The sequence below is a fragment of the Macaca mulatta genome, chromosome 4 (assembly GCF_049350105.2).
Source record: "Macaca mulatta isolate MMU2019108-1 chromosome 4, T2T-MMU8v2.0, whole genome shotgun sequence".
Classification (NCBI taxonomy): domain Eukaryota; kingdom Metazoa; phylum Chordata; class Mammalia; order Primates; family Cercopithecidae; genus Macaca; species Macaca mulatta.
Genome location: NC_133409.1, coordinates 10,749,301 through 10,766,108, shown reverse-complemented (window position 1 = coordinate 10,766,108; position 16,808 = coordinate 10,749,301). Strand labels below are relative to the sequence as shown.

Here is a 16,808-nt window from a genome sequence, read left to right as displayed (position 1 = left end):
ACCCCGTCACGGGGCTCTGTCATTATGCTTGCAGGCTTTTGTGTCGATGTTTTTGTTGTTGTTCTGTTTGTTTTAATAGGAAAAGCAGAAGAAAATGAAATGTATCTTTGCATCCTTATCAAAATATTGACAGGTCCATGAAGTAGGCTGCAGGTCTGCCTCATTCATTTAAGGGTTGTGTTGCTGTTGACATCTGAGTTGGCCATCCCTGGTATTGTGTTTGACAAGCCAACAACAGCCCGCTTATCCCCCTCTTTCAAAAGGCAGAGTGACCAGTAAGAACAATGGAAGCACATTTCTGCTTCACTGGGACTGGAATGGTCATCAGTGCTGGCTGGTGCAGTTCCCAAAGACCTGGGTAAAAGAATGGTCTGGGGCTTGTCAACTCTATGCCCCTGGGTGGCCACTCTCCCTCCCTCTCCCTTGCCTATGGACAAAAATCTATCACAAAAACTTGAGATAAGGCTCAGAATAAGACGGTGTATTTGAAAGTGCTTTGTAAACAAGCACCACACAAGTGCACCTTATTATATTTGTCCCAAGCAAATGCTGGGTTTGTTTTTCTAATTTAGGAGGCAGATGGAAGGAACTGAGGTTTACTGTGAAAATCTAATTTTCTCTCGTGATTCAAAATATTGCTGAGACATAATCCAGCCCTGAAGCTACTGTCCATTCTTCTCCAGTACTTACCCAGCTTCATGGTAGGGAGGGACGTGTGTGGATGAAGGAGGGATTTGTCATTCATTCAATAAACACTTAATGAGCACCTACTCTGTGCCAGGTACTGAAGGATACAGGATGCAATAGGCACAAACCCTGCACTAACAAAGCCTAGACTTTTTGTGAAGAGACAGGGAAACGATATTTCAATGTGACGAATGTATCAGAATGTACAGTTGTCTGAAAGCTTATAGGACGTAGCGGGGAGGGCAGATGGCTTCCAGGAGGAGGTAACATGATCTGGGCCTAGAAGGTTGAGCAGGAGGCATGGTTGGTAGGCAGGCATGGGCACATTCCCCTCAGACACTGTAGATATATTAAAGACAGCAGTTGCTGTTCCCCAACTACTTAGATCAAGTATAGCCACTGAAATAGATCTCCCCTGTGGCTTTAGGTAGCACCTCTAAAAATCTGGAAGTCTCAGTCTGCCCTCCTGTTGAATAGGGAGAGGAACATCAACTGCTTAGAACCACTGAGAGAATGAATCAATTTATGTGGTTTGCAAGAGCAAGTGTGTAGTTATCAGCAAGTCCCCAGGGGGAATATGCGGAAGGAACTGGAACATGGAGAGGAGAACAAGCGGGGAAAAACAAGGTAAAGCAAATGGGATTAGATTCTCATTAGTCTGTGACGGATTGATCTTCTGTCACTGCTTTCCCAAACTCCCAGCAGTTTCAACTTAAAGCTTGTTCAATATTTTAAAACCAATTTAAATCCAATTGTTGAGTTTGCTTAAAAAAAAATTATTGCGTTAATCAAAAAATGCATTAAGTTTTAGGTCCAATAGTCTAACTGATAGGAAAAGCTCATTGGGACCCAAGAGAAATGGGCTCGCCTGGCTGGAGAATGTAATGTGCAAGAACAGAAACCAATCAACGCTAAACGGAAGAACAGGAGAAACGAGTCACAAATGCCTCAAAGCAAAGAACCCTGCAACTGAATGGAATTGAAAGAAAGCGTGAAGAGCGCTGATGAGGGTATTTAGTTAGTATCAGCAAAATTCAGACATCAGAACACCTCTAAAGCCTTCCGTTCCAAGGGAGGCTGCAAGTGGGTTTTTATTATGAGATGTGCAGAGTGTCCTCCTTTCAAAGATTTCAGGTCAATGAAACTGCAGAGGTCATCCTCCTGGAGACCATGCTGCTTGAGAGAAATGTAGGGAACAGAAAATAAGCCAGCTCTATGAAAATAAAAACCCTTCATTCTGTTATCAAATCGAATTGGGTCATGAAATTTGAAGAAATAGCTTGTTTGGTTCGTGCCTTCCCACATCCGAGAGCAGCTATGGTTGAAATAAGGAAACTTGGGAAGATTGGTAAATTCGCTCATAGAGAAGGTGCTGGTGATTCTGTATTCTTCCCCTTCTCTGCTTTTCATCTGGAAGGCTGAATCCCATGGGCTGTTCCCCTAGGATCCCCTGTGTCTGGCTTCCGGCCTTGTGTATGGCCCGTGGGAGACATTAGCAAGAGATCGGATGGCAGGAGGCAGGAGGCAGGAGGCAGGAGGCAGGAGGCAGGAGGCAGGATGTCCGTGCTCGCTCCCTTCCTGCTGTGGGGCTATTTCCGGGCAATGCTGGATGCCCCTTGATGACAACTCCTGTCACAAGGCCCCTTTTCCACGGCTGCAGCTCATGGGGTTCACAGAACCCTTCCTCCCCCTGCCTCTGCAGGCCTGGGGTGGCCATGGCTCCCCACTGATGCTCGCTCCGAGGCCCGAGGCCCTGTGAATGGTTCCTGTGGCCCCAGCTCGCCTCTATGGTCATCCCTTCCATTAATGTCTCTTCCTGTGCCCATCTGGGTTGGCTTCTCTCTCCCGAGGGACCCTGATCAAATCAGAGATGTAGGAAAACATGGCAGTGAAGACTCCAATTAGTTGCTTTCTGTTCTCTGGCAACTGTTCACTAGCAGATATCTTTTTAGTTTGGCTGGTTGGTTTGCTTTGTTTTCAAATAAGAGGAATTGGAGGCTGTCCCTGTGATTAGGAACTAGAAGCAGGAAGGGCCTCATATCCTGGGGGCTCTAACTGCAGGGCTGCTTCGCTCTGAGTTCTTTCTGGGATGACCCTGACGTGGATTGACTATACCTCCTCAGAATTCCTATCATATCAGTTGCTCGGGCAACCTCTGCGGCATCTATTGAAGCCACAGAAACTTCATGGGAGCGGGGATGTTGTCTTGCTTCTTGTTCTGAGGGCCTAGAACCATGCCTAACATATTATGGGTGTTTAATGCGTATTTGTTGAATGAATGAAATAATGTCTCATGGGGCGCACTGGCTCACGCCTGTCATCTCAGCACTTTGGGAGGCTTGCTTGAGGTCAGGAGTTCAAGACCAGCCTGGGCAACATGCTGAAACCCTGTCTCTATGAAAAATACAAAGAGTAGCCTGGTGTGGTGGTGTGTGCCTGCAGTTCCAGCTAGTCGGGAGGCTGAGGTGGGAGGGTTGCCTGAGCCAAGAATAAGGAGTCTGCAGTGAGCCAAGATCGCACCGCTGCACTCCAGCCTGGGCAACACAGTGAGACCCTGGTTCAAAAAAAATGAAATAATGTCTCTTTCTTTATAGATGCTACCATCACTCAACAAACCATCTATTAAACGTCTGTGCAGCAGATGTCATCTTGGGCCTGGAGACGCAGGGGCGCAGAGGACACAGTCTGGTTGAAGAGGTTCTGGCCCCCGCAACTTTGCCCATGTGGCACCCTCTGCTGGAATGTCCTTTACCACACCGTCCTGCTGTCCTGACAAACTCTGACCCATCTTCTGTGACTTCTCCAGGGAAGCCTAGACGTGTTTTATGTAAAGCTATAGAGTTGCTAAGCTTTGGTTTAGCATATTACCATAATTACGATATTCATTTTCCAGCAAATCTCCCCGCATGGCTCCCCTATGAGCCTCTGAAGGGAAATACACTTTTCTTTTCTTTTTCTTTTCTTTTTTTTTTTTTTTTGTGAGACAGAGTCTCCCTCTGTCATCAGGCTGGAGTGCAGTGGTGCAATCTCGGCTCACTGCAAGCTCCACCTCCCGGGTTCAAGCGATTCTCCTGCCTCAGCCTCCTGAGTAACTGGGATTACAGGTGTGTGCCACCACACCCAGCTAATTTTTGTATTTTTAGTAGAGACGGGGGTTTCACCATGTTGGCCAAGCTTATCTTGATCTCTTGACCTCATGATCCACCCACCTCAGCCTCCCAAAGTGCTGGGATTACAGGCATAAGCCACCGCACCCTGCTGGGAAATATACTTTTCAATGCATTTTTCTAGAGAGTCCAGCAGCTGCTTGACCCACCCAAATGCTCAATTTAATGTCTGCTAATTGACATTGTTTGCAGACACAGTTCCCTTGATATTTGGACATCTATGGTTTAGGTCATCTCTAACTTTCTTTTTCCTATTTTTCTGAATCCAATATTAAGGTTTTAGTAATTTAAAAACATTTAATTTGGGCTACCTCAATCTTTAACACCAAGGCTGGATGGTTCCTCTTGACTGAAGAATGAATGAGATTAGAGGGAGGATCAGGCGCCTAGATGGCTTTAGGTTAAGCAATGCTCTTCTTTCCCTAACAGCTACTGTTTCCAAATAAATACTGTAGATGCCAGAGTGTATCTTCGTGGAAGCCTCTGCCATGTTTGCAGTCTCAGAGCATATGGATGTAAATTGCTAGACTGACTCCGTTTCCCAGAGCCTCAGGTGTCCCTGCCTCCACTACAGCAGTCCTAAGGCAGGGGTCTCCGGGCCATTATTGCTTCTGCTGTCAGTACCTGGTAAGCTCGCATTTGTATGTCCCTGAGCCAAAATAAAATCAACAGAAGGAGCATTTGCTGCCTGGGCTATGGAAATGGCAACTCAGTCCTAAATCCACTCATATGCTCATGGCTGGCAATTTAGGGGCAGATAAGAAGACCCAAATTCACCAGTTCTATTTATTTAGTTACGCTAATATTGGATAAACTCATCTGCAGAATTCCATATAGGGATACACTTATCCTCTGATTTTAGAGCATTCAGATCTTTAACATTCTGTACTGTAAAATCAAAATGTTCTGGGATTTTTATGTCTGTTTACTAGGTTCCTATCAGTAAAATGACTAAAGGATTTATGTGCAAAGTTATGGGGTTTAAACCCTTGTTGACATCTACATTGAGAGAAAAATAATGAGCAAATTCATCTACTGTGATGACGTTTTTACTCTTTTTCCCTGAAGGTTTTGTTGATCCTAATTAATAAATAAAATAAAATGTATTTGCATTTTCCTAAGACTGAGATAGCACCTTAGAGAGTGAGGCTCAGTCAACACATTCTTTACTTAATGAGGACTGAAACACCAGTGAGCATAGGGCATGATGCTGCTAAAAGACAATGATATCCTTACATAATATAATCTTTCTGTACACGCCACTCGTAGAGGTATTTTCACCAGAGATTCTAAACTAGGGCATTAAAGAAATTGAAGTAGAGTTAGCATTGATTTCTCTGATTTAGAGACTGTTAAGTTGTTTTATTTCCCCTCTAAAGACTTCCTTGAAAACGTTCACATGCCTTATCCCTGTTCCATATCTGCCCAGGGAAAAGCTATTTTGGATGCGCCCCAAATGGCCATTAGGAAGTCTACAGTGTGCCCCAAGGAGGGGAGTCATTCTGGGAGAAGCCAGGGCCCTATTCCCATGGCTGTCAGCTACCAGTCTGCTTCTTGCTTTTTCAGAATGGAACTCTCCATGATCTCCAGGAAACAGCTCCAGTCACCCACCGTGTCCGGAGCCCTGCTTGGAGGAATGAGTAGGGCATTCTGTACCTGAGTAGTTGTTCCTGAGGCTTCAAATAGGGCACTGCACTCCCCTTCATGGTACGCTTCTTTACACTCCCGGCAGAAGGCAAACTGCAAAAGAACACATATCCATTAATTAGGGACATTAGGTTGCATTTGGCAATAACACATTTTTCCTTTTCCAAACTCATTATATTCATTCCTTTGGCTTGTGCGATAGTGTCTGTATCAAATTACTTTCTTTTGCAAGGAGAAATCAAGTTATATTTTGATGAGATTGTTCACTCTTTACTCAAGAGTGTTCCAAGCACCATAGCAGGGCTACAGAGATGATGGGTCACATTTCCTTCCCTCAAGGTGTTTCCACTCTAGTGGAAGACACAGTGATATGGTTTACTGCATCCCCACCCAAATCTCATCTTGAACTGTAGTTCCCATAATCCCCGTGTGTCATAGGAAAGACCTGGTGGGAGGTAATTGAATCATGGGGATGGTTTCCCTCATGCTGTTCTCGTGATAGTGAGTTCTCACGAGATCTGATGGTTTTACAATGGGGTTCCCCCTTCGCTCGGCTCTCCTTCTTCTTCTTCCTGCCACCATGTGAAGAAGGATGTGTTTGCTTCCCCTTCCACCAGGATTATGAGTTTCCTGAGGCCTACTCAGCCCTGCGGAACTGTGAGTCAACTGAACCTCTTTCCTTTATAAATTATCCAGTCTCGGGTATGTCCTTATAGCAGTGTAAGAACAGACTAATACACACAATAATGCAAATAGATACCCACAGCAAAGTTTAACTGGTATTAGAATGTAAGGAAAAAAACTTCATTCAAGACATTCACATTCAATATTTGTTTGCATTCACAGAAGATTTATATGCCCATGTCAGTGGACTTACTTTTGTATTGAAAGCCTATTGTAGAAATTTGTAAATGGTCGGTTCCACCTATAATTGATAGGTGGAAGCAGGACCTCAGAAAGTAACTATATTTGGAGATAGCGCCTTTAAAGTGGTAAAGGGAAGATGAGGTTGTTAGGGGAGGCCTTATTCAATCTGACTAGTGTCCTTACAGGAAGAGGAGACTAGGACAGAGACATACGGACTGAGAGATGATAAGCAGCATTCACCAAGGGACTGAAGATGCCCAAGGGACCAATGCCCTCTACCTGCCATTTTACAAAGAAGAAAGCTGGAAGAGTGAATGCCAGCCAGGCTCATTCAGGGCTGTCTGTCTGGGATCCATGGACCCCTCCAGAAAGCACATCCCATTCTCATCGCCACCAGCCATGCTCTGAAGTTGCTGTCACGGTTGAGTTGTGGGTCAGCAGTGGAACACACCGGACTGGAGTCATCCTCCCATCCCCTGCCACCTGAAACACCTTGGGAACGGTTTCTGTGCCTTGGTTTTCCCCTCGGAAATGCCAGGATAACAGTGATAGCTATCTTATATGACCCTTGGGAGAGGCAGGGAGATAGCACATGCTGAGTGACTGCAAACACAGCATACAATGTGTTCTAAACTTTAAGGAGATGAGGCCAGTCAGGGACTATTTTGCTCCTACTCCATTTCGGAGGAAGGAGTTTCCTCACCAGAAAACTGGTTTCTTTCAATGCAAATTGCTTAATAAGTTGTGGGCAACATCTCCCACAGCAGAAACTGTATTCAGAGAAGGCATTTCAGCAGAGAAGAGGGTGCCATCCACAAGTATGGTGTGTGGATGATAGTGGTGGTCTTGGAGCATAGAGGCAAACTGACAGTATCCTCTTTCCCTTGAGAGGTGGGCTTTATGTCTCTTCTGCTGACAGCCAGATGTGTTGAGTACTTGACTACTAGAATATGGTAGAAATGATGGTGTACCACTTTCTAGGCCCAGGCCTCAAGAAACCAGAAGCTTCCATTTCCTGTTGGGACACTTGCTCTTGAAGCCCAGCTGCCATATGGTAAGGAAGCTCAACAGCCCATGAGATGCCCACATGGAGAAGAACTGCGATAATTTTACAGGGAAATAATCTCTTCAGAGATATGCTACAATTGATCTTCAAGTCATCACTTTTAGCATATTATATTCTTATTTCTTCTCATAGCAGAGAGACTGAACTCAAATTTAGTGAAATGTAAACTTTATTTAAAGGTTGGTGGGAAAGCGTGTGTATGTCAGAATGTCCTCACGCAAATCACCAACATTACCTGGTTTCAGCTTCTGACATCTTATTTTCTCTGAACTAAAAGCGAATTCACTGAATAGTGAGTTGGGTTCTAGGATTTTCTTCTATTTTTGAAAACATTTATCTGTTAATACTTGGGTCTGCCTCACACTCATTCCTCTGCTCTTACATGCTTTTTTGGAAAAATGTGGACGGAATGCCCAATCAGGGAGCTGGCAATGGGGTCTCAGCCCACTGCTTTCTAGAGAAGCAAATCTGATCCGTTGGTGTGAAAGGGAAAACGCTTCACATCTTATTAGCTTGTGGATGAGATATAAAATCAGTTTCATGGTAGAGGAACACCCTGGAGGTTGATCAGTTTGTCAGAATAAATAGGCCTTTCCTGACACAAAGACATTAAATTCCCTTTCACACCAGTACTACAAAGAATGGACTATTGAGAAATAACAGAAAGGGAAGAGCGTATCAAATGAAAGCCTCCCCATTTTAGCATGGCAAAAGGCAAGCAAATGCTGCAGGAATATTCCGGTGATGACTTCACAGGAACGCACTGGCTAATTTGCTGCTATTCAAAGTATAATTTAAATTTAGATCTATCATGCAGTGGTCCTTCCCAATTAAGTAACATGAATCTGTCTCATGTGCAATGGGGAAACGTCTAGAAGGTCTGATTTGATCTTGAAAATGTTTGGGTTTTCAATTACATTATCCAGAACTCAAGACTCTCAACCTTCAGTTCTCAGGCTACACACCAACGTGCCCTGTGGTACCATAACAAACTCACAGGGGTGCTCTGGGATATTCTAGAATTTGAAGTAAAACACAGTGTGGCTGATGAATACTATGTGATTTATTAACTCAAGGTAGTTCCCAGTGTTAATGTAGATTGTGCCACTTTCCTTTTGGTGACATTGTATCTTTGCAAAGCTGGGTTTTTGGAAGTTACCAGGATAGTAAGTGCCATGTAAACATCCATTTGGAACAAATATGTGATTGATTGATTGATTGATTGATTGGAACAGAGTCTTGCACTGTTGCCCAGGCTGGAGTGCAGTGGCACCATCTCGGCTCCTTGCAACCTCTTGCCTCCCGGGTTCAAGCAATTCTCCTGTCTCAGCCTCCCAAGTAGCTGGGACTATAGGTACCTGCCACCACACCCGGCTAATTTTTGTATTTTTAGTAAAGATGGGATTTCACCGTGTTGGTCAGGTTGGTCTCAAACTCCTGACCTCAGGTGATCCGTCTGCCTCGGCCTTCCAAAGTGCTGGGATTACAGACATGAGCCACCGCACCTGGCCAAGATGTGATTATTTTTAAGAATAAAATAAAGCTATTTTTTTCCTTCCATTTATGTGGCTTATCATTTCAGGTAAGTATTAAGTTGTTATGACATTAATTCGTATTATGCTCTGTGGTACAAAATCTTTCATAGCCACAACTGTTAGGCATTTCTTTTGGCCTAGAAATGCCGTGAAAAATGTACTGAGCTGCTAAGGGCATGGTGAACAGAATTCTGGGGAACTCTGGGTTAGGCAGATACAAAACTCCTTCTTGAGACAGTGTTCGGACCAGTTTGCAAACGTTTCCCGTGGCATAGCTGTTTCCAGAGAAAAAGCTTGCCGGGGAAGAAAGCAGACCTAGCTCCAACATTTTCACATCCATTCTGCTGACCTGCATGTCTCATATCTGGGGCGCCTGGATCCATCTTTAACCAACCGTGTAGAAGGCTGAAATTTACCTGGGGATTTGCTCTTACTTAAAAATGGTCTCACATTTGCTGAGGCTCCCTTAAGCTGTATAATACCTCTCCAAACCTTATGAGTAAACATTAACCGAATGGAAGTTAGTATACCAGCAAACATGGAGTATTGCTTGTACCGTATACATTTTCAGGATTATCTTCTCTTGTGGTGGATCCAACAAACGTCACCCATTTCTATATAGTTTTTTTTTTTTTTTTTGAGAAATTTTAAATGTCTTTAAACAATTATAAAAGTAATACATACTTCTTTCTTTCTTTCTTTCTTTCTTTTGTTTTTGAGACGGAGTCTCACTCTGTCGCCCAGGCTGGAGTGCAGTGGTGCGATCTCAGCTCACTGCAAGCTCCGTCTCCCGGGTTCACGCCATTCTCCTGCCTCAGCCTCCCCAGTAGCTGGGACTACAGGTGTCCGCCACCACGCCCGGCTAAGTTTTTTGTATTTTTAGTAGAGATGGGGTTTCACTGTGTTAGCCAGGATGGTCTCATCTCCTGACCTCGTGATCCGCCTGCCTCGGCCTCCCAAAGTGCTGGGATTACAGGCGTGAACCACCGCGCCTGGCCCACATACTTATTTCATTGGCTCTCTAAAGTCTATTCCTTTATAGGTTTGATTAGAAGGCAATCAAATACATGGACTGTATTACAGTTCCTGTGACGAGAGTTTTATGTATCAACTTGGCTAGGCTATGGTCCTCAGTTACTCAAGCAGACACTAAGCTAGGTGTTCCTGTGAAGGTATCTTGTAGATGTGATTAGGATCTATAATCAATTGATTTTAAGTAAGAGAGATTATCCTAGATAATCTGAAGGGACCTGATTCAATCTGTGGAAAGGCCTAAGAGCACCACTGAGGCTTCCCTGAGGAAGAAGAGATTTCACCTGTGGACAGCAGCATCAGGCTGTGCCCAAGAGTTCCAGCCTGCCCTTCCTGATGGCCGCCCTGTGGATTTAGGAGGTGCCTACCCAGCCCTGAAACCATGTAAGCCATTTCCTTCCTGTAAATCTCTCCATATATATGTGTATATATACACATATAGATACAATGTGTGCCTGCATGTATACATGTAGGGATCTACACATACATATGCATATATGTGTGTATGTGTATATATATTTGATATAAGCATCCTGCTGGTCTGGTCTCTCTGGTGAAGCTCTGGCAGATAAAGCTCCTATAGAAAAAATTTATTTTAATAGAGGTGGGGTTTCACCATCTTGGCCAAGCTGGTCTCGAACTCCTGACCTCGCGATCCACATGCCTTGGCCTCCCAAAGTGCTGGGATTACAGGTGTGAGCTACCAATACAAAAATTGGCTGGGCATGGTGGCAGGCACCTGTAATCCCAGCTACTTGGGAGGCTGAGGCAGGAGAATCATTTGAACCCAGGAGGCAGAGGTTGCAGTGAGCCAAGATTGCACCATTGCACTCCAGCCTGGGCAACAGGGCAAGACTCTGTCTCCCAAAAAAAAAAAAAAAAAAGAAAAAAGAAAAAATTTAACAAGGTCACTTTATTCCCAATCTTTTGCAAAAGAACTGATGTAATGAAAACTATTTAAACTTTCCCTGTTATTTGCAAAATTATAGTTCAAACCTCTCTCTCTAAATATTTATGTGTGTGTGTATATATATATTTTAAATTCCAGGCAGCCATATGGCAAATTCTTCTCAGAATTCAACACCAGGAGAAAGTTCACCACTTCCAATAGTGTGGTGGTTTCCTTTTATTTGACAATGAATGTGGTTACCTAATACATTCTCCTTGGTATGTTTTCAAGCTTAAAAGCTTGGTGCCACCGATGACTCTAGTCATCAGCTTATCCTAAATGCCTAAAAGGAGGTATAGAATTTTAAAAAAACTATTTAATAAAGGCTAAATTCAATAAGTCAGTTTTTTTCTATTGCATAGTAGCTAAACGATTCTTAACACGGAAGTAATATTTTTGCCTTGCAACTAATATGTGTTGAGTATTTACTTTTAGGATGAGTAAAATCTTGGCCCTAGGCAACATATAAAAGAATAGCACACTGGAATCTGTGAAATCATGTACTAGGTCTTTATATGTTTAAATACCAGATATAGATTAGTGTTTAGAAGCGAACCCTTTGAAGTAGGGAGACCCAGAGTCTGAGGCCTCTTGGATCATTTATTATCTGTGTGATCCTAACATCTCTTTGCTTGAGCTTCTTTGCATCTACAAAGGAGAAATAATAAGGTAATGAATATTTAACACAGTTTCTGGTACACAGTAAACACAACAACACAACAAATAGTTTTCTCCATGAGGCTATGATGTTTAACAAGTGGTAAGGGTCTGTAGAAAAATAAGAGGGTAGTAAGTGCCTTGTTGATTAAAGCAGTTCCCAGTATACTGTTAATAATGACTATTATGTGAATCTCAGGTGAAACTGACACCTCCCCAGAAATGCCATGCTTGTAAACTACTCATAAGACTGCTGTCTAGAAAGGGATGAGGCCTCTCTTTGCTGGAATACATGCTGAGGTAAGTTACTGCCAGCCCCCTTAGACACTCCGTACTCCGTACTACCAGAGAGCTATGTGAATGGCCCATCATGTCACTCATTCAATATCATGTCAGTGCAGTAGTCATTTGATTGATGTTTGAGTTTGATTTCCCATATTTCCATAATGAACACATTCAAAAGGGGCTGTACATGTACTTTCTCTTTGGAAGCACGAAAAGGAAGCAAATGAACAGCTTCTAATGCAATTGGAATATTCCAGTGGCTGCTGATCAATCAGGTTGAGAGTCAGTAGGTACCTACAAGCAATGACCCTTAAAATAAGTTTTGGATCCTTAAAGTTGAATGATCTCTCTCTGAAAGCCAAGATTTCTTTGTGCCTGTTTTCTATCATGGCTGCATCTATTATAAAAGCATTCTATTATGTGCCATTTATTTTTCGTCCACAGCTCTGAAATTCTGTGTTAAAAGAATAGGAGAGAATCAAATACCATCTTAGGACCCCTTACTAGAGTCAAGGGAAACATCAAAGGGATGAAGCACACATTTGTACTTCTTTGGGAATAGATGAAATATTTTTCTTTTTGGTGTGTAGCTTTCCAGAAGATGGCAGCAGAGATATGTAAGTCCAGCCTCCGTGTGTTAAAAGGAATATATCAAAAGAAGAAATCTCCCTACCAGTGACCAGCCGCTGATATATGCAAAACTCGTTCTGACAAGACAGTGCCACAGAACGGAGATGGTGTTAGATTATAATGCATTAAAACACAATTTTGAAAAGAAGAAAGTAAGGTTATTTCCTTTCAAGTACACAACATCTTAAAATCACAGACTCTCGTGGTGTGAGGCAATCTTAAACTGTGCTAAGCTCCAAATGCAAACAGATGTAGACAATGTTCTATGTGTGGTCTCCAAAGGGCCAAAAAGAAAGAATTTTCAGAAGGCTGGATACGGCTCTGTAGAGTAGCCACATTCCTTTGTCTTTCTGTACTAAGACCCAAGGGTATTAAACAATGCCAATTAGTTTCCCACAAAATACTATGACCTCTAACACCCTGCAGCCCTAGGCTTATTTTTGTTTTAGGTTTGCTTTTTGAACAGGCCCTTACTTTCTTTGGTTTAATTTCCATTCATACAAGCTCTTAAAACATCCCCGAAAATCCCCTTTTCTTGCACCATCATCTATCTCATCAAGGGCGTGCACGTAACCATCCCATCTTTCAGTCGTGCGGTCTGCACTGACCCACTCGCTGTGAGTACTGTCTAGCAGGAAATTTTATTACTACTTGTCTCAGAGCTAGGGCCCCTCAGAGAGGATGAGTTCATGCCACGAGGAGAAAAGACCCACTCAGCTTCCTTTCAACAGGCTGAGCTCAGCACCTCACATTAAAAGATACATGATAAGGTGGTGTTCCTGGTGGTGATTCTGCTGGGAATGAACTATCCAGTCTATAATGATGGACAAGGACATTTACGTTTACTTCCTATTCCAAAATAGTTTTGATTTTTTACTGTAACTTACAGGGAAAGTAAACTTACAAATGTTTATTGGCCATTTATTATTTTCTTTAAGAGAGTTACTGACATATAATTTGCAGAGCCATGGGTTTTTAAAAAGTAGGTATTTTTTGAACGCAAAATACGTGCAGGTAGCACAAATTCAAAAGGTATGTAGTGAAAAATGTCTCCTTTCCTCCTTGGTCAGCTACGTAGCTTCCCAGAGATAATCACTGTCACCTGTTTGCATAGGTGTTGTTCCAGAAATATATCATGCACTCCATCATCAATTTATGCTATTTTTAAACAAAAATAGCCTATAAAACATTGTATAATGTGCTGTACCCTGTTCGTTAGTTTTTCATTTAATGCATCTTACAGATGGCTCTCTATTAATACACAGAGAGCTGCTCCATTCTTCCTGAACAGCCACACAACATTCCAGTGGATAGATGTGCCTTCGTTCATTTCACCAGCCCCTCCGATAAGCGTTTAGGTCCTTCCAATATTTTGCCATCACAAACAAAGCTGCAGGGAGTGTCCTGCTCTTCAGGTCATTTCACACATGTGAAAGGAAATCTGTAGCAGAAATTTCTAGACATGAAATGGCTGGGTCCAAGGGCATTTGGACTTTCCATTTTGATTGCTTTTGCGAGCCTTGTCAGTCACAGGCTTAGCAACAAGGTGTGTGGAAGCTGCTTCCCCAACACACCGTGGTCTCAACGACTGCCTTTGTCAAGCTGCATTAAAAGAATATCAAATACATCCCAGCACTTTTGCTAAGACCTTCTTTATACATGTTGTGTCGCCACAGAGGTGTGTTCCTAGCCAAAGCAATTACTCCGAGCCACGTTTAAGTCTTGTCTACACAGCTAAAGCTGGGTCAGGAGTGGCCCGTGGTCAGGCCCACTCTGACCTTCCTCAGCTCAACACACATGGAGCTGGTCATCTCATTCTCACGGGCGGGAATCTGGCCTGCCTGCCAGGAAAGGACTTGAATTGAATCTAAGCTCAGTGGCTTTAAACAGAGACAGTCCACAAATTGGAGATCCAGGTTAGAGAGAAAGAAACAGCAGATGGGGGAACGACAGCTTCCCTCACTTGTGGCTGTGTCCTGAGCCTCAGCTTTGCAGACCTGGCTCTCAGTGTCACTTGCCAGGTGCCCTGACTGCAGCAGTCACCAGAGGACAGAGGAAGCTGGGGTGGGAGTGCTGTACGGTGGTGACTCCCGGTCCCTAATCCCCCACTTCCTTTCTTACTCTCTCTTTACTGCAACCATTTCCGAAAACAATTCCTGTGGGGACAATCCTTATCTTCCAAGGTCCCCGGCTCTTGCATTTGTGTCATGGTTTACCTTGTTCCCAAAGGCTAAGGTAGGACCTGGTTGCAAGCTGGAACTCGTGTTCAATGATATTGTTCACACCATCCTGTTCATCTAAACAAACTTCTTGGTGGGTGAATTTCTATATCTAACTGAGAATTCCTTTTACCATCCTGCAAGGCCTGCCCAATTTTGCTTTAAAATGGGCATGTCTCAGACCTTATGGAGCAGTTGGCTCCTCCTAGAACTGGAGCACTGGTCACAGAGTATCAAATTCAATGCCACTTTCAAATATTGCCATTCATTAGTAGGTCCATTCAAATATTGCCATTAATTAGTGAACATGTTTGAATATGGCCATTCATTAGTAAAATGCACAGCATATGTCTTCTATAATTTTTAACTGGTCTCTAATCCTCGTGACCTTATCATTTACAATCTGCAGCGAGGCACTAGACTCTGTAAAAATGATTACACTTCGCCAGTAAAAATGTGAAATCCAAGCCATATGGCAATTTGAGCCCAATTTGTCCCATGTGCCTGTGGGCATCCTTATGCTCTCTAGCACAGCAGGGGAGGCAAAATGCTTCCCCTGAACACCTGGGCCCGCCCTGGGCAACTTGGGGCAAGGCCAGCTTTCGAAAGGGGCCCGACTATGTTTGGGGACACCCTGCCAGCACATCTTACAGACTTTTGTCTTTGGAGGTTTTGCAGCTCCTCAATGATCAATCAATCAATCAATCAGTCAGTCAAAATGATATAGTAACCCTTTATTTTATGTTGAGCAGTCTCATAGGTGCCCTGCAGGTATACCTGTGCTGGCCCCTTTCCCCTGCAGCCTCAGCCAAAATGATCAAGGCACTCTTTCTTACACGTACCTCTATTAAACAGTTTCATCTTCTATATGAAACGGTCTCCACCTATCCACTCTTCTAAATGGATAGGATTTGTATCTTATTCATCTTTGTCTTCCCAAGATCCAGATGCTAGAACATAGTAGGTGATCGGTGTCTCTTTGTGGCAAGCCAGGTGCTGGAGTCAAGTAGCTTACAGCTAAGGTGGATGTTTATAAAGAACAAAAGAGCTGGAGGACAATTGTGTACTCCATGATACAATGTACACTCATGGGTTGAATTGAATATTCTTGTGTAAGACTCAAGGGTCCCACAGAAGAGATCCAGGTGGGTTGAGGTCGGTGGGCAAGAGCACGTGGAGATGGCATTTGTTTTTCTGTCCTTCACATTTGCCCCTTCAGGGAGCAGTTCTAACATCAAGCTTAATCGATCGCCTCTCTTCTAACAACTTCTCAGAATCTATTCCACCCTTCCCAACTCCTCTTTTAAGATGCACTTTGCCTATTGCATATTTCCATTTGGATAGGTTGCAGTCACCTCAGATTCAAGTCAATTCTACTTCCATGTGATTACCATGAAGTTGCAAGGACCTAACAGAGTAATGGGAATCATCAAACCTTTGCAGAATGAACAAGCAGTAGTAGCTGGAAAAGCCTCAACTTCTGAGAAGCAGAAGAGGATAGCGCAGTGTTGAGGGAACCCAGCACTGAGAATGGAGAGGTCAGTCCCGAGTACAAGAGGAATAACTAAGACTTTCTGCCAGGGAAAGTACTTTAGCGACCTTGGACGCCACAATCTTGGTCCAATGGTTCAATGGTTAGCTAGATTCCGAAGCTAAGGTCACAGGCATGATGGGGTGGAGGCTTCACAACAGAGAGCTCTCAATCAGTCTGAAAACAGCAAAAGATGATGAAAAGAGAGAGAATGGAGATTCTAGCAAGAGAGGGGGCAGGATGGGAGTGAAGTTCCAGAGAAAGTCAAGGCCAGGGAGACACACTCAAAGGTTTATGGCTTTCAGTGGAGGAGGACTAAGTTTTGCAGCAAAATCCTGGGAGAGTCACATTGATGAGAAAGTTTTCTCAAGAAGATGACGCCCGTGCCCTTGGTCTTCCTAACAGAGCACCATAGCAGCTCAGAATCTTCTGGAGTCTAGTGAGAGAGGAGAGTCACAGATAGAGAGGAGGTTGAAACAGTTACTGTCAGTTGGAGCATCCATGAGACATGAATTGAAGGAGCGCCCACCCATGTT

General features: G+C 43.6%; 1 protein-coding gene across 2 annotated transcripts in view; it reads right to left on the bottom strand.

Moving 5' to 3' along the window:
- PRKN (parkin RBR E3 ubiquitin protein ligase) overlaps positions 1–16,808 on the bottom strand; it is a 1,373,216-nt gene that overhangs the window by 33,404 nt on the left and 1,323,004 nt on the right. For both annotated transcript variants that reach the window (XM_015137330.3, XM_015137331.3), the window contains exon 10: positions 5,511–5,594. In XM_015137330.3, the coding sequence (XP_014992816.3) occupies positions 5,511–5,594 (84 nt within the window). The remainder of the gene's footprint in view (positions 1–5,510; positions 5,595–16,808) is intronic.